This window comes from Jaculus jaculus, chromosome 1 (assembly GCF_020740685.1).
Source record: "Jaculus jaculus isolate mJacJac1 chromosome 1, mJacJac1.mat.Y.cur, whole genome shotgun sequence".
Classification (NCBI taxonomy): domain Eukaryota; kingdom Metazoa; phylum Chordata; class Mammalia; order Rodentia; family Dipodidae; genus Jaculus; species Jaculus jaculus.
This window is the reverse complement of record NC_059102.1, coordinates 209,388,574-209,407,534: the sequence shown is the minus strand read 5'-3', so window position 1 is coordinate 209,407,534 and position 18,961 is coordinate 209,388,574. Positions and strand designations below refer to the sequence as shown.

Sequence of the window (18,961 nt, the reverse complement as noted above, 5' to 3'; positions counted from 1 at the left end):
TCAACCTCTAATCTTCACATATAACCATACACATGTGTACATGTATGTGGACACACACATGCATACAAATGAATATGTACATATACCATCACATACCTGTTCTGGTTTTGCTGAAGAATCACATTTATTGCCAAGTAAAAACATAACTCAAACTAATAATTCATTAATTTATTTGGAAATAGCTATGATAATATCCTTAGCCCAATAAGATAGTCAAATTTTAAATACTACATTGTTGTATTTTCAAATTCTGAAAAACTATGAAAGATACATGTTATAACATGTTCTTAGTTCTTGCTGAGATGGTATAAAGGATGGAATGGTAGGAAAATTTAATAAATTCAACAATCAGAGAACTAGTTGCTCTCCACTGAGCAGCAGTAATATTACAATAACAGGTAAGGGGACACTCTAAATCCTAGTTTAGTTTCACAAGACTTTAGTTTTTATCCAATCAACAAATATTTTGAATGCCTGTATCCTATACTGTGTTGAATTGCATCTCCTAAAATATGTCTGATCCTAATTCTCATTACCCATAAATGTGACCTTATTTGCAGATAGGGTTTTTGTGTATGTAACCAAGTTATGATGAGGTCATCCTGGATTAGGGTGAGCCCTCATCCAACTGTAATGTCCTGTATGGAGAGGAGACGTTAGACATAAAGACATCCAGAGGGAAGACAAGCCAGAGGACCTCTGGAATTGTCAGGAGCCACTAGAAAAGATGAAAGGAAGATTTTCTTTAGAAACTTTCAAGGAACCATGGCCCTTTAAAAAAATTTTTTTTTGTTTATTTTATTTATTTGAGAGTGACAGACAGAGAGAGAAAGAGGCAAATAGAGAGAAAGAGAGAGAGAATGCGAACGCCAGGGCCTCCAGCCACTGCAAATGAACTCCAGACGCATGCGCCCCCTTGTGCATCTGGCTAATGCCGGTCCTGGGGAATTGAGCCTCTAAGTGGGGTCCTTAGGCTTCACAGGCAAGCGCTTAACTGCTAAGCCATCTCTCCAGCCCTTTTCTTGGTTTTGTTTTTCGAGATAGGGTTTCACTCTAGCCTGGGCTGACCTGGAATTCCCTGTGTAGTCTCAGGGTGGCCAAGTGTGCCACCACGCCCGGCTCCCTGGCCCTTTGATACCTTAATTTTGGACTTTTATTCCCCAGAGCTCTGAGATATGCATGGGGAAGTAGGTGTGACCTTCTGTGTCTAAAACATGCCAAAGAGGCCAATATGACCTGAGTGAAGAGGTCTTGGAGTTGGGGGATAGATGTGCATGGAGGGTAGCTATCTTAGTCTATTTTATATTGCTATGAGGTAAATACCACAGGCTAGGAAGTTGCAAAGAACAGTTTATTGAACACATGTTTCTCAGGATGTGAAGACCAGAGGATAGCACTGACATCTGCTGAGCACAGGGTGAGAGTCTTCCTGTTGTTCCATAGCATGCCAGAAGGAATAATATGGTGAGGACAGTATGTATGTCATGCAGAGATTGCTTCATAATAAAGCCCTTCCCTTGTTAACCTATGGATCCGTAATGAATTAATACATTCAAGAGGATAGAGCCCTCTCAGTTCAATTGATATTAGCATATTATACATTTTAGAGTTAATTTCCAGCACATGAAATTTGGAAGGTATATTTAAATCATAGCAGTTTAATTTTACTAAAAAATGTACAGTTTAGACTGTTGAAGCAGCATGATTTTCAAAAAAATGTTCTAGTGTGGAACATCAAAAACTTTCAGTGATAACTTGTACCAGAAGGTAGCAACAGAGGTGAGGAGAAGCAAGTGAATAATATAAATTTTGAATATAAGAGATTTTCTCTGGAAATTTACTTTGCTTCCCTATTTTAATTTCATTTAATAAAAATAAATATCATGCTTTCTCTTCTAAAAATCATGCTAAGATTAGCTTATGGAAAAATGTATTATGTGTTAGCATTTTAACATGCTTTTAAAAATTTATTTATTTATTTTTAATGTTGGTTTTTTGAGGTAAGGTCTCACTCAAGCCCAGGCTGACCTGGAATTCACTATGTAGTTTCAGGGTGGCCTTGAACTCATGGTGATCCTTCTGCCTCTGCCTCCCAAGTGCTTGGGATATGTCACCATGTACTGCTTTAACATATTTTAAATGACACATGTCCTCTAAAGTATTAACAGAAGGCAGCATTCAGGGAAAGAAAGGAAATCAGTATTCATGTAATTCATGTAAAGCCCTTGCTAAATATTTAACTCTCACATTACATAAGCCACAAATACTTTATTTTAAATGTATATCTGTATGAATTTTGACATTCATTTCAGAATAAAAGGCTACAATGATGTCTAGGACTGTTCTTTTCCTCTAGCCATTATGCAGTCATTTGAAGCACATGTAATTTCCATTTTAACAGTAAAAATGTCCAAAAAGCTTCCATTTCATAAAGATCAATCTCATGTGCTAAGAAAGAAACAACTAGGCATGAAGGAGAGGATCAGGTATCATGAGGGGACACTGGAGTCTGTAAGGTATTTGGGAAGGCAGCAGGTGCACCTGTTTTATTTTCTTATTCTCACTGTGAGCAGGATGAAAGTACAAAACAGAGAAGACAAAGGTGAGTTGGCAGTGTGTGTGTTTTTAGTGATCCCTGGGCTCAGACACAGTACAGCTATAGGTGGTTGTTTTCCCCACTATTCCACCCACATGTGGTAGAAGTGAATGCCTTTCTTCATTTTGGACCTTTGAGTCTTAGTAATACTGTGGCCTTGCTCAGGTACATTTTACCTGGCCAGCTAATCTATTTCTTTAATACAATGCCCCTGGCCATCTATGCTGTGTCTTTTCTTCATGGCAGAAAGCAGTTGTTCCAAAAGACAATTCTTCTCTGCCATTATGCAAGTTCTATTGTTGGTCTAGAGAGATGGCTTAGTGGATAAGGCTCTTGCCTGCAAAACCTAAGGAACCATGTTCTATCTCTCTCCAGATACCATGTAAGTCAGATGCAAGTGCAAGGTTGCATTAGGTGGTTCAAGTGTGTGGAGTTTGATTGCAGTGGTGGAGGTCCTGGCACGCCAATTCTCAATCTCTCTCTTAAAAGAAATACTATTGTAAACTAAGATACCAAAACATGTTATAGGAGGCAATGCTTTAATGATAGGAATTAAAAGACTAGAAACTACTAAAAAAATTTTTTGAGGTAGGATCTCACTCTAGCCCAAGCTTGCCTGGAACTTACTCTGTAATCCCAGGCTGGCCTGAAACTCACAGCTATCCCACTACCTCTGCCTCCAGAGTGCTGGTATTAAAGGCATGTGCAACCATGCCCAGCTCTCTATTAAATATTTTAAACTTTACCTAAGAATAAAGTTTCTTTTCTAGTTCACTTAATGCTATTGTTTTCCTTCCTAATCTAATCTTTCTTTTCAAATATACTTTTCCTACTGTAATGCAGTTTAAATGAATAGTATTACTTTTTAATAAAATCTCTGACAATTGATAGCTGACATAATTCTCTTCAGGGCTTTTTTCAAAAAATTAGCCACAGCTTATAAGAAATAAAATTTATTCTGATATTTAGAAATTGAAATATACTTCATACTTTTAAATTATAAAAAGATAACCCCCTATATGCATGTATATGTGTGTATAACGTTAATTGGGGGTATTAGGGTGATAAAATAGATATACTATATAATTTGTCATTTTGATCATTTTTTTTCTTTTTTTAAAAAATTTTTTATTTATTTATTTGAGAGCGACAGACACAGAGAGAAAGACAGATAGAGGGAGAGAGAGAGAATGGGCGCGCCAGGGCTTCCAGCCTCTGCAAACGAACTCCAGATGCGTGTGCCCCCTTGTGCATCTGGCTAACGTGGGACCTGGGGAACTGAGCCTCAAACCGGGATCCTTAGGCTTCACAGGCAAGCGCTTAACCGCTAAGCCATCTCTCCAGCCCATTTTGATCATTTTTAAGTGTATAGTACAACTATTGCTAGAATCCATACCTAGAACTTCCTCATCATCCCAAAGTAAAATTCAGAACCCATTAAAAAAGTAACTCAGGGCTGGAGAGATGGCTTAATGGTTAAGGTGCTTGCCTGTGAAGCCTAAGTGCCCATGTTTGACTCTCCAGATCCCATATAAGCCAGACACACAAAGGTGAGACAAGTTGCACATCCACTATGTGGTGCAAGAGACTGGAGTTTGATTTTAGTGGCTGAGGCCCTGGCATGCCAATTCCCTCTCCCTCTCTCTCTCTCTCTCTCTCTCTCTGTCACCCCCCAAAAACAAATTTTTAAGTAAGTCATTTTCTCCTATTCCTTACACCCAGAGACCACTTCTGACATTGTCTCTATAATGCTGACTACACTAGATACCTTATATAAGTGGGATTTGTATTTCTTTTGTAACTGTTGTTTTTTCACTCAACAAAATATATTAAGGGCTAATATTCTGTTGTGTATATATACCCCTGTTGTGTGACACAGCCCTCTGGGAATAACCATTGCCATCTTCATCAGAAGCATTTGTGACCACTCATGAGTAACTCTTGAGATTAGGTTTATTGATATTCCTCATAGAAGGACAGACTTGGGGAGGGTCATGAGACCCTCACCTGAGCTCTCAGCTACCCCCTGTATCAGCTGCAGGCAATGATGCTAGAGGTCTGTGGCCTCAAGAAGAGATAGATTCTACATGGTGGAAGATCAGGGCAGGGAGCTCCATCTATGCAAATATGGGCAGGTCATTATCCATGCTGAGGTGAGACTTTTTGATGCAATGGCTGCATTGGGGTCTCCATGCTGTAGGTAGCACCTTGCTCATACTCTGTAAGGAATCCCAATACACTCATGGGAGTGAACTCTGGTGGAGCCGCTCCTTACTCTGCATGGATGTCCTGCCTGGGGGAAGCAAGTGCTTGTCAGAGTCTTTCCAGAAGAGTAAATGCCAGCACCATAATCTGTTAAAACATAGGTTTTTGATGGACATTTGCTACTATGACTAATGCTGCTATGTACATTGGTACACAGTTATACAAATAATTGTCTGGATCTCTACATTCAAGTATATCTGTTTTCCTTCTTTTGAAAGTAGAACTTTATTATTTTTTCTTGTTAAATTTATAATTTTAATTAACAATTGTGTAATAGTAAATAACTGAGAGAACTAATAGAGTTTAATAGTATTAGACTCTAAGGATATTTATCTTTTTTGGTATAAAGGATAAACGGCTCAGACACAAGTCAGTGTGGCAGTAAACATTGACCTTAGTAATTTTCTGATTGAAGTAGAAAACAATTCACACATTATAAGCAAATAAGACAATTCTGAATTTTCCTTCCATATGATCTTTACTGAACTATACTCATAGTTTGTTTTCCTTGGAAAGATCAGTCATATGTTTCTAATGAAATAACATTCAGAATTATTAACATTGAGTACAAACCATGATGGGCACATTGATAACCTGTATTGTTTATTCACAGGGAATTTAGGAGTGTAGATATCAAAGATAATTGAAATCTGTTCTTTTTTCTCTCCTTTTATTTTTAATTTTCATTCTGATGGAGGAAAGGTGTTTCATACATATATTTGATTTTGTTTCACATATATGTTTTATTTTATAAAGTATATTTACATATGCATTAGTTGCATATAATCATGTTGAAACAAGCAAGATTAAGGCAAAGTTATAGCTAGACCTATAAGAATTTAAATCTTACTATAAGTGATGGACATACTCAATTTGAAATATTTTTATTCCATATATATTTAAAATGATTGTAGTTATAGCATAGATTTATCCTCCTGCATGCTCTTTATATACAAATAGAATTTTAGTAGATAGAACAAGGGTAATGGCAGATTCCTCCTAGAATTCTCAGACAAAGAAAAATAGGAAAATAATGAAATTTGCTAAATTTGTAGACACAACCTTAACATCTACAAATACAAAGTGTAGGATACTACGGTAAATGATGGCTCTTTTTTTCACAGTTTTTATTAACATTTTCCATGATTATAAAAATATCCCCTGGTAATACCCTCCTTTCTCCCCTCGTACTTTCCCCTTTGAAATTCCATTCTCAAATGATGACTCTTTATAACAAGTTTTGTTGACATCTTAAAGAAAAGAAAATTCTTTTGTCTTTCATGAAAATAATAAATTCAAACTAGAAAAGTTGAATTGGAAAATATCAATTGGTAACAAATCTATTCTTCTTTTGTTCTTAATTATTAACTATTTCTTTGCAATCTTCTCCTCACTCTATCCTCTATAAAACACACAAAAGCCAAAATTAATTTTTAAAATATTTTCCTATGAACTAATATATTAATTTAATTAAGTGCATTTGGTAAGTAGGATACAAAAGCACCAATTAGACTTCTGGGTAAGATGGCTGCACAAGATCTATGCCAAACCAGCCTAGGGAGGGATTTAAGAAAAATCAGAGCAAAATACACTCTTCTGAAAAGTGAAGGTGTATAGGTTTTTATAGGCCACAGCAGAGAAGCAGGAGAGACCAAGATCTGCCAGAAAGGAGGAAACCAGCCAGAATACTTCTGAGGCACTTGTGGCCCCAATCCATGTTCTGAGCTGCAAGAGCCCAGACCAAACAAGGGGGTTTCTCAACCTCTTCAGCTTCCTTTCAAAGTCAAGAAACTTGAAGGGGAGATGGTAGAGACCAGTTGAAGGGGATACAGGTGGGACCAGCTGAGCAATTACAGTAAAACTCTAGGCTTCATGAACTCTTCCATCCCCCAACTGTCAAAAGTGTGAACCTCCACAGAATGCATTCAGCTCCCAGCAGCAGGGCATCCTGCACAGCTCATTAGAACACCAGATCCACAGCACAACACAGAGGGATTGAGTGGGGCACTCAACTTTGGTGAGATTGGAAGCCACCCCAAAAGGTAATGAGGTCGACTGACAAAAAAGCAGGTACATATGCCTGCTCTGGAAGTGCTAATCTCTCCTTCCATGTCAGGACAGGTTATGGGTTACATATTCTTGGTTGGCTTTACCATTCTCAAATAAGATGTATTTGGGGGTTGACTATTGTTACCTTTGATGCTTCCAGATTCATAGGGACTTTTTCTTTTTCTGTTTTTTTTTTTTTAAATTAGTTTTGTATTCAGCAAATACAGGCAGTTTGGTACCTTTATTAGACTCATCCATGTCCTACCCCTCCCCATTGGCTCCTCCTTGTTGAGGTATATGGGTCGTGCATTGTGGAGTTAGCACACAGTTATTGGTACGATAAATGTCTTTGCATATCATGACCAACATGTGGCTGACATTCTTTCCACCCCCTCTTCTCCAAAATTTCCCTGAGCCATGTTGGGTTCATTTTTGGTCTGCTTCAGTGATGAGGTGTTGGGGGCCTCTGAGGCTCTGGCTCTCTGATTTGGAAGGAGTTGATTTTTCTCTGTGTTGGTCTTCTTCCCCCTTGTGCTGGTATCTGGTTCATCAGGAAAACAGCACCATTGCTTGTTTCGCCAATTTTCCTTAGTTTCAGCTGGGGCCCTTTTAAGGTATGATGGGGTGGCTCTCTCCTTAGGATCCGCATCTATCTGGAAAAGAGAAGCAGATTCTCCAATGGAGAGTAAGTTAGCACCAGGACAAATGAGATAACCCTTATTTTTTTATAGAGAGTTTAATAGGTGTAGGCCCTCTTGTAGCCCATGATTGATGGTAGCTTGATATTGGAGAGTGGCTTATGTTTGAATATGGTTCTGACTTGTTTCCCAGCTCTAGCTATGGGTCTCATACCACTGAGGGGATCAGTTAGCCAAATCAAGAACAGTTGGTTCCTTCCTCCCATGGCTGTATGCCACTATTGAACTTGTGTGTGCATCACAACAGGTTATTTGCTGCTAAGTAGGTGTTGGGGCAGGGTCTGATGCAGATACAGGCTGACCTGGACCCCATTTCAGAACAGAAATCTCAACCTCCCAGTTGACAGAATTAAGGGAGAGAGTAACACACACGCTTAGGGATTTTGGCTTTATAAGGTTATCTGCATACTCTGTGCTGGTTTTTATTGAATTTTAGAATTTTGTCAGTAAATTGCTCCACCCAACTCATTAGAATACTTGAGTAGCAGGCAAACACAACACTTAGGATTACTTCTGTGTTTGGACTGAAGTACAAGATCTATATTTGGCACCTTAAACTCCTACTCTAAATGTACAGAAAGTTGGATTCCCAAGTCTAAGAGCACCACAGATAATTAGAAAACCCAAGCATCAAATCAATTCAGGACACTGAAATCACTACTTCTACATTATAATACAAGGAACAAAAAGAATTAAACAATATAATCCCACCAAAAAATATAAATCCATCAGAAATGACCCCCAATGAGACTGTTTTAGATGAAATGCCTGACAGAGATTTCAAAAAAAAAAAAAAAAAGATTTTATCTATACTCAAAGAAAGAATCAAAGAAGAAAATAAAGGAATTAACGAAGAAAACAAACTCCTGAAGGAATTCCAACAGAACACAGAAAACCAGCTTAATGAAATAAGGAGTTCATTACAAGATATGAGTAAGGAAAGAGGAAATACTGAAGAAGGACCAGGCAGAAATACTAGCACTGAAAAACACAGTAAGTCAAATAAAAAACTCTGAGGAGGGCTGGAGAGATGGCTTAGTGGTTAAGCACTTGCCTGTGAAGCCTAAGGACTCCAGTTTGAGGCTCAATTCCCCAGGACCCACATTAGCCAGATGCACAAGGGGCACACGCCTCTGGAGTTTGTTTGCAGTGGCTGGAGGCCCTCTGCCTCTTTCTCTCATTCTCTCTGTCACTCTCAAATAAATAAATAAAAATGAACCAAAAAAAAACATGAAAAAAAAATCTGAGGAAAATCTCACCAGTAGAAGGGATGAAGGAGAGGACAGAATATCTAAACTAGAGGATCAGGTAGCAGATCTAATACAGTCCAACAAAGAGAAAGAGAAGCTAATAGAAAGATATGAGTGGGAATTTCAAGATATCCAGGACACTATGAAAAGATCAAACATAAGAATTCAGGGTATAGTAGAAGGAGAAGAATTTCAATCCAAAGGCATAGTAGGCATTTTCAGCAAAATCATAGAAGAAAAAAATTCCCCAAATTTGGAGAGAAATGTCAATGTAGACACAGGAAGCTTTCAGAACATCGTATGGACAAAACCTGGAAAGAACCTCTCCTCACCATGTTATAATTGAACTACTAAACATGCAAACTGAAGGAAATAAATTGAAAGCAGTTAGAGACAAAAATCAAGTCACATACAAAGGCAAACCCACCATAATCACAGGAGAGTACCCAACACAAACTTTAAAAGCCAGGAGGTCTTGGGATGATGTATTTCAAGTTCTGAAATATAACAACTGTCAACCAATATTACTTTATTCTGTAAAGCTATCTATCCAAATTGAAGGAGAAATAAGGACATTCCACAACAAAAATGGGCTAAAGGAATTTATGACCACTAAGCCAGCTATACAAAAAATACTTGAAGGAATCCATGCTGAAGAGAAACCAAAGCACAAACATGAGGAAAAAGGAAAAAATAAACCATACTTAACAGCTAAATCAAGAGAGTAAATGGAAAACAGGAAGCACTACAAAACAAGAAGAATGGTCAGAATAGACACATACATTTCAATAGTAACTTTTTAAAAAAAAATTATTATTTGAGAGTGACAGAGAGAGAAAGAGGCAGAGAGAGAGAGAGAAAGAGAGAATGGGCGTGCCAGGGCCTCCAGCCACTGCAAACGAACTCCAGATGCGTGCGCCCCCTTGTGCATCTGGCGAACGTGGGTCCTGGGAAATCGAGCCTTGAACGGGGGTCCTTAGGCTTCACAGGCAAGCGCTTAACCGCTAAGCCATCTCTCCAGCCCTCAATAGTAACTTTTAATATCGATGGCCTCAATGCCCCAACCAAAAGGCACAAGCTTGAAGATTGAATTGAAAGGCAGTATCCTGCTGTTTGTGCCTGCAGGAAACTCATCTCACAATAAAAGATAGACACTGTCTTAGGCTGAAAGGATGGAAAATGGTGTTTCAAGCAAATGGGCCTAGGAAACAAGCAGGGGTTGCTATCCTAATACCTGACAGGATAGACTGCAAACCAACATTAGTGAGGAAAGATAAAGAATGTCATTTTATACTGATTAAAGGAACACTCATACGGAAGGATATTACAATCCTAAACATTTATGCACCTAACATGGGGGTGCCCAGTTTCATCAAACTAACACTACTAGACCTAAAGTAACAAATAACATCAAACATAATTGTAGTGGGTGACTTCAATACCCCACTCCCATCAATTGACAGGTGAGATTCCAGAAAAAAAATAAACAGAGAGACATCTGGATTAAATGATGTCACAGAACAAATGGACGTAACAGATACCTATTGAATATTCAATCCAAATGCTACACATGGAACATTCTTCAAAATAGACTATAGTAGGACACAAAGAAAATCTTAACAATTACAGGAAAATTGAAATAATCCCTTGTACTCTATTTGACCACAATGGGTTTAAACAACAAATCAGCAATAAGAAAAACTACAGAGCATACAGAAATTCATGGAGACTAAACAGTACTATTAAATGATGAATGGGTCATTGAAGAAATAAAAAAGGAAATTAATAAATTCATAGAATAAAATGATGATGAGAATATACAATATACCAAAACTTTTGGGACACAATGAAGGCAGTCCTAAGCAGGAAATTTATAGCTCTAAATGCCTATACTAAGAAATTAGAGAGTTTACAATTAAACAATTTAATGCTTCACCTTCAGGCCTTGGAAAAAGAAGAACAAGGCAAACCAAAAATCAGTAGATGGGAGGAAATAATAAAGATTAGGGCAGAAACTAATGAGCTAGAAACCAAAAAACAATCTAAAGAATCAATGAGACAAAGAGTTGGTTCTTTGAAAGGAAAAACAAGATTGACAAACCCTTAGCAAATTTGACCAGAAGCAAGAGAGAAGAGACAAAAATTAATAAAATTTGAGATGAAAAGACACCATTACAACAGACACCAAAGAAATTCTGAAAATCACAAGGAATACTTGAAGAATATATGCACCTCTTAGTTTGGAAATCTGAAAGCAATGGATGATTTCCTTTTTTCATGTGACCTACCAAAGTCAAATCAAGATGAGATAAACCATTTAAATAGACCTATAACAAGTACAGAGATCCAAGCAATTATAAAACGCCCCCCAACTAAAAAAATGTACAGGCCCATATGGATTCATTGGTGAATTTTCCAGACCTTCATGGAAGAACTAACACCACTGCTTCTCAAACTTTTCCATTAAATAGGAAAGGAAGGAATTCTACTAAATTTCTTCAATGAAGCCAGCATCACCCTGATACCAAAACTAGATAAAAGTCGATAAAAAAAAAAAAACAAAACAGACCAATTTCCCTCACAAACAAGATGCAAAAATTCTCAACAAGATATTGACAAACAGAATATCAGGATGATTATTCACCCCAACCATGTAGGTTTTATCCCAGAGATGCAGGGTTGGTTCAACATATATAAATTGATAAATGTAATACATTACATTATATAAATGGACTGAAGGACAAAAAAAGTCACACAATCATCTCAATAAATGCAGAAAAGGCACTTAACAAAATCCAATGTCCCATTATGGTAAAAGTCCTACAGAATCTGGGAATAGAAGGAACATATCTCAACATAATAAAAGGTACTTATGACAATCCTAGAGCCAACATAATACTTAATAGGGAAAAACTTGAAGCTTTTCCACTAAATTCAGGAACAAGACATGGTGTCCACTGTCCCCAGTTTTATTTAATATAGTACTGGAAGTCTTAGATATAGCAATAAGGCAAGAGACACTCATGAAAGGGATACAGATTGGAAAGGAAGAGATCAAGTTATCATTATTTGCAGAGTATATGATTCTATACCTAAAGTACCCTAAAGACTGTACCAGCAAACTGTTTGAGCTGATCACCATTGTCTGCAATATAGCAGGATACAAAATAAACACACAGAAATAAGTAGCTTTCCTATATACTAACAAAAAACATGCAAGGGTTGAAATCAGAGAATCTCTCCCATTCATAATTGCCTAAAAAAAAAAAAATAAAGAACAAACGAACCTTGGAATAAATCTAACTAAGAAAGTGAAGGATCTCTACAATGAGAACTTTAAAACATGCAAGCAAAAAAATTGCAGAAGACTCAAGGAAATAGAAAGACATCATGTGTTCTTGGATTGGAAGAATCAATACTGTTAAAATTTCAATCTTACCCAAAGCAATGTACACATTTAATGTAATTCCCTTTAAAATTTCAATGGCATTCTTCACGGAAACAGAAAAAAAACCCCTAAATTTTATTTGGAAGCACAAAAACCCTCAAATAGCCAAAACAATTTTGAGCACCAAAAATAAGGCTGGTGGTATCACCATACCTGTTTTTTGTTTGTTTGTTTTTCAAGGTAGGGTTTCATTCTAGTCCAGGCTGACCTGAAATTCACTATATACTCTCAGGCTGGCCTCAAACTTTCAGTGATTCTCCAAACTCTGCCTTGTGAGTGCTGGGATTACAGGAGTGCACCACCATACCTGGCCTGATTTTAAGCTATATTACAAAGCCATAGTAAGAAAAACAGCATGGTACTGGCAGAAAGACAGACATGTGGATCAATAGAACAGAATAGAAGACTCAGATGTTAGTCCAGGAAACTACAGCCATCTGAGTTTTGACAAAATGCCAAAAATGTTCATTGGAGAAAAGATAGCATCTTCAACAAGTGATGCTGGGAAAACTGGATATCTATATGTAGAATGATGAAAATAATTCCTTAACTTTATCCATGCACAAGAATCAAGTCCAGATGGATCAGGGACCTTAATATCAGACCTGAAACTCTGAAACTGCTAAAGAAAAAAGTAGGGGAAAGCCTTCAACATATTGGCATAGGCAATGACTTTCTGAATATAACACCAGTTGCTCAGGAAATAAAACCACTAATCAACCACTTGGATCTCATGGAATTACAAAGCTTTTGTACAACAAAGGACACTGTGAATAGAGCTAAAGGTCAACCTACAGCATGGGAGAAAATCTTTGCCAGCTATACATCTGACAGAGGATTAATATCCAGAATATACAAAGAACTCCCCCCCCCCAAAAAAAAAGAACAATAAGAAATCAAACAACCCATTTAAAAAATGGGCTATGGAACTAAATAGAGCTCTCAAAAGTAGAAATATAGATGTCATATGAACATCTAATGGAGTGTTATACATCCTTAGCCATCAGAGAAATGCAAATTAAAACTACTTTGAGATTCCATCTCACTCCTGTCCTAATGGCTATCATCATGAAAACAAATGACAGTAAATGTCGGCAAGGATGTGGAAAAAGGGGAACCCTTCTACACTATTAGTGGGAATGTAATCTGGTACAACCATTGTGGAAATCAGTGTGGAGGTTCTTGAGACAGCTAAAAATAGATTTACTGTATGATCCAGCTACATCACTTCCAGGCATATACCCTAATGATTCTTCTCACTACTTTAGAGATACTTCCACAATCATGTTTATTGCTTCCCTATTCACAATAGCTAGGAAATGGAACCTCAACAGATGAATGGATAATAAAGATGTGGTACATTTACACAATGGAGTTCTATTCAGAGGTAAAGAATAGCAAAATTATGAAATTTGCAGGGAAATGGATGTATCTGGAAGGGATTATAGTAAGTGAGGTAACCCAGGCCTAGAAAGCCAAACATCATATGTTCTTTCTCATATGTGGATCCTAGCTATAAATGTTTTGACTTGTGTGTCAGCGGGGACCAAATATAAGTAGCAGAGGCCAGTAAGCTAGAAAAAGGCTATACGGGAGGGAGAAGAGGGAAGGACTTAAAGGGATGGTATTGTATATATGTTAGTAGAAGAACATATTACAGGGAGCAGAATGGTCTAAGCAAGGCCAGGGGAAGAGATTGAGTAAAAGAAGACTGGGGGAGTCAACCAAAGGTCAAAATATCTGAATAAGACCCATGAAAGCCTACTTTTTTTGGATAATGGCACATCCAGAAGCCATAGATTGTAACTAGAAAATATTCAGTGCCAAGAATGCCAACTTTCCAGTGACCTGTTGGCCAGGGAGGTCCCTGTTGCCTACAAAACATTACAGGCTATTGCCAAGGCCCTTGGTTTCCCATGAGAAACTGATGATAAGACCTTATTGCTGAAGACTTCACATGCCTCATCAGCAAGGTCATTGAGAAATCAAGCTGGAGCTGAGCTGAAACTCCCTCCCTGTAAACCAGTTGACTGAAAGCTGGAAAAGGCTGCACTGCATGCAGCCCTATGGGAGATGGAAGTCATCAGGAGTGAAAACAGTGGACACTGAAAGCCTCAAGTTTGGCCAGACAGGCCAAATGACAAATGAATGCAAGAGTGGCCTGTCTGCTTTGGGGGAAACCAACTGCTCTCTAATTGGACTGGAGGCCCGCTCTATGCGAAGGGAATGCATGTCTGGTTCTGAAAACCTAATCAAAAACCTATGGCAGGGGAGGTCTTAGGGGTATAAAGCCTTCTCTTTCTGGCTAAATGCATACATTATTCTCACCAAACTGTGCTTAAAGGACTACACTTAATGTTCATATTCATATATTGATGCTACTCTCACTTTTGGTTAGAGAAGCTTCTCTTTTCAGATGGTGGTGACCTCTGGGATGAGTCAAAGGCAACATAGTGCCGAGAAGTGACAGAGGAGTATCTGGCACTGAAACATCTCTATCACACCCTACAAGGCTCAGGGTCCATTGTGGAAGAGGTGGTGGAAAGAATGTAAGAGCCAAAGGAAGGGTACCACTCCTTACAAGGCAACTGTCAAACTAGAAATTGGCCTTGATATCCACGACCTTGCAGTGCCTAGCAATAGCTTCACAAGACTCTTGTAATAGGAGAAAAAGACAATGACATCAAAATAAAAGACAGACTAATGGAGAGAGGGAGGGAATATGATGGAGAGTGGAGTGGTGAAGGGTAAAGTGGGGGAAGGGAGGGAATTATCATGGTTTATTATCTGTAAGTTAGAAGTTGTCAGTAAAAAACATACATAGCCCTAAAAGGAACCCAACATGGATCAGGGAAATTTGTGGAAGAGGGGGCGGAAAGATTGTTAGAGCATCAAGTTTGGACATTACTCACAGACACATTGTCTCTTCCCCATAACTGATGGCTACCTCCACATTGCATAACTCACAATCCCTATGGTGATAACCTGCATTCCCAAGGAGGAGGGTTCCTTCTTGGGGGGGGCAGGGAGGAAGGTAAGGATGGTATCAACATGTGCTGTTTAAGCACTGAGCATGTCCATAACTAATAAAAAAATAAGTCCTGTTTCCTCCACAATTTTAACTTTAAGCAGTCCTTAACATCTTATATGTTCTTGATTGATTTTCCTTGTTACATTAAAATATCAAGAAAATCAGTGCATATCAACCTTATTTTTTTCATATCAACCTTCTGTTATAACTTTCTTCTTTTACTCAAAAATGGATTCCCTCTCTCTCTCTCTCTCTCTCTCTCTCTCTCTCTCTCTCTCTCTCTCACACACACACACACACACACACACACACACACACACACTGAGAGAGAGAGAGAGAGAGAGAGAGAGGCAGAAAAAGTATGAGCTTGCCAGGACCTCTTGCCTCTGAAAAGGAATTCCATCCAAACTTGTGTGCTACTTCGTGTTTCTGGCTTGATGTGGTAATGGAGAATTAATTCTGGGCTGTCAGGGTTTGCAAGCAAGTACATTTAACTGTTGAGCCATTTCCCTAGTCCAAACTTTCTTCTTTTAAAAATAAAAATAAGCCGGGCCTGGTGGTGCATGCCTTTTTTTAAAAAAATTTTTTTTGATGTTCATTATTTATTTATTTATTTGAGAGCAACAGACATAGGGAGAAAGACAGATAGAAAGAGAATGGGCGCGCCAGGGCTTCCAGCCACTGCAAACGAACTCCAGACACGTGTGCCCCCTTGTGCATCTGGCTAATGTGGGACCTGGGGAACCGAGCCTCGAACCGGGGTCCTTAGGCTTCACAGGCAAGCACTTAACCGCTAAGCCATCTCTCCAGCCCTGGTGCATGCCTTTAATTCCTGCACTCAGAAGGCAGAGGTAGGAAGATCACTGTGAGTTCAAGGCTACCTTGAGACTACATAGTGAATTCCAGGTCAGCCTGGGCTAGAGAAAGACCCTCGAAACACAAAAACAATAAAATAAAATAAAAATAGACTAACACATACATGCCAGTATATATAAAGATATTTTATCAAAGTTTCCACAGTCCTATAAAGTAGAAATAGGAATTATTATTCCCATGTGATAGATCAAGGGCACTAGTAAATTTCCCAAGGTCACACAAATAGGAAGCAACTCAGCTAAAATAGGCCTCAGTTGTTTCTGTTCAAAGAGCCTCTGCCTCTTCAACATTGTTAGACCAGCACATTCAGACTTAAGGAACTAAAGTCCCTTCTATATTTGTGTTGTTAAGCAGGTTCAGTTCTGATGTGTTATGGACTTGATTCCTATCACTTAGTTGTCAGAAGGCTGTGAAAGTAGAGGAGGAATTTTCTAAGTGACCCTAAGATGGGGGATGGCCTGGACCTTTCGCAGAACTCCCAGAACTACTTAAGTCTTGTCTCATAAAACATTCCAAGTTGATAAGTGTACACAGTTTCATGTTGGTGGGATGAACATCCAAACCAAACACAGCTTATGGGAGGAAGGGATTTTTTTCAAACTTACAGATCCAGGGGGAAGTTCCATCAATGGTGGAAGAGGCTGGCTCCAATTCATAAATCCAAGCACACACCCACACCCACACTGAGAGAGAGAGAGAGAGAGAGAGAGAGAGAGAGAGAGAGAGAGAGAGAGAGAGAGGGATATCACCACCAGCCAGCAAGCACAAACTGAAAGCAAGCAGCAGGGACTCTTGCCAGAGCTCTCACTGCTTTCAAAGGTGTACACCTTAGGGGTGGAATTCAGATCTGCCCCCATTAACAACTTAGGGATGGATTTCAGCATCATTTCCCAGTGACACTTCCTCTTGCCAGGCAGATGGGGATCCAAGTTACAAGTTTAATTTTAACACCTGAGTCAATGGGGGACATACTTTCAAACTACTGAAATAAGTTTACTAAATTCCTTTTTTTTCCCCATGCAGGTCACTCAGTGGGAAAAATGGTAAAGGTAAAGATACTCAGGGTGGTACTGGTCGCCTTCACGCTAATAATGGGCTGGGAAAGTTGGGTAAGCATTCATGATGTCTTCTTTGACATGGACTTTCTTTTAATTTGCTGAGAGCCTATATAATGTCACTAAAAAAATAAAACAACCTGTAGAGTGAAAAAAAATTATGGAGTAGCATATAACATACCAAATGCTTAAAAATTTTTAAGTAAAACATCCAGCATTTATAATAAGCAAGTAACATTTTAAGCTCACTGTGCTACTTCCTTCTCTGTATGATATCAGTAATTTAAAACTAGTAATAACAATTAGTATTGGTGTTGGGCCAATGCTGAATACTACTGTTGTATTTTACCCAGATTATTTAAAAGTAATCACAGTGAACTTGTCTTTCTCCCTTCATAAGTCTAAAAGGACAAAATGATAATGTGCTCGAAGTTCTAAGATGCAGAACACCTCTTTCTGCTGGAATAACATTTAAAAATGAGCATTAGAGACAAATGGAATCATGGATTTACTTGAAGTGTTAGCAATATTTCTTTCCCATGAAAATGAGATGTGCCATGCTTTGCAGGCTTTGGAGAATTGTTTGCAGGAGCAGACACGGCTCAGAGCTCAGGTGCACCTGCTGGAGACCCGGGTCAAACAGCAACAGATCAAGATGACTCAGCTTTTGCATGAAAAGGAAATCCAGTTCCTGGACAAGGTTGAGGAGATCAGTGTCATTGACCTTGGGGGCAAGAGGCAGTATGCAGGTTAGAATTGATTCTTCTTTGGTGTTTCTACAATGCATGTTCCACACCCCATGTGCAGCAATGGTGCTAGGTGTTGGTGCCTTTAGGTGTTTTCTCTTTTATTTCTTGCTTTTGTTTTAGTTAGGTTTTCCTTATATAGCCCAGACTTGACTTGAACACACTACCCCTTGCCTTAACTTCCCTAGGTGCTGGGATTTTCAGTGTGCATCACCACTCTCACCTCACTTTGAGTCTTGCTTTGCACAATGACTGTACCAGATTACATTCCCACCAACAGTGTAGAAGGTAGAAGGGTTCCCCTTTTTCCACATCCTCGCCAACATTTATTGCCATTTGTTTTCTTAATGGTAGGCATTCTGACAGGAGTGAGATGAAATCTCAAAGTAGATTTAATTTGCATTTCCCTGATGGCTAAGGATGTAGAACACTTTTTAGATGTTTATATGTCATCTGTATTTCTTCCAATGAGAATTCTCTATTTAGTTAGATATCCCATTTTTTAATTGGGTTGTTTGATTTCTTATTGTTCTGTTTTTTGAGTTCTTTGTATATTCTGGATATTAATCCTCTGTCAGATGTGTAGTTGGCAAAGATTTTCTCCCATTCTGTAGGTTGTATCTTTGCTCTATTCACAGAGTCCTTTGCTGTACAAAACCTTTGTAATTTCATGAGATACCAGTGGTTGATTAGTTGTTTTATTTCCTGAGTAATTGGGGTTATATTCAGAAAGTCATTGCCCATGTCAATATGGTGAAGGGTTCCCCCTACTTTTTCCTCTAGCAATTTCAGAATTTCAGGTCTGATATTAAAGTCCCTGATCCACTTGGGTTTGATTCTTCTGCATGGAGATAGTCAAGGATCTATTTTCATCCTTCTACATATAGATATCCAGTTTTCCCAGCACTACTTGTTGAAGAGGCTATCTTTTCTTCAATGAATAATTT

The 18,961-nt window shown here is 38.4% G+C and overlaps 1 protein-coding gene across 1 annotated transcript in view; it reads left to right on the top strand.

Moving 5' to 3' along the window:
* The first annotated feature begins 17,770 nt into the window (after window positions 1-17,770).
* The window catches only part of Fgl1 (fibrinogen like 1), a 56,177-nt gene continuing 54,986 nt past the window's right edge, over window positions 17,771-18,961 (top strand). The window contains exon 1 of the mRNA XM_004666365.3: window positions 17,771-18,017. Within this exon, the coding sequence (XP_004666422.2) occupies window positions 17,771-18,017 (247 nt within the window). The remainder of the gene's footprint in view (window positions 18,018-18,961) is intronic.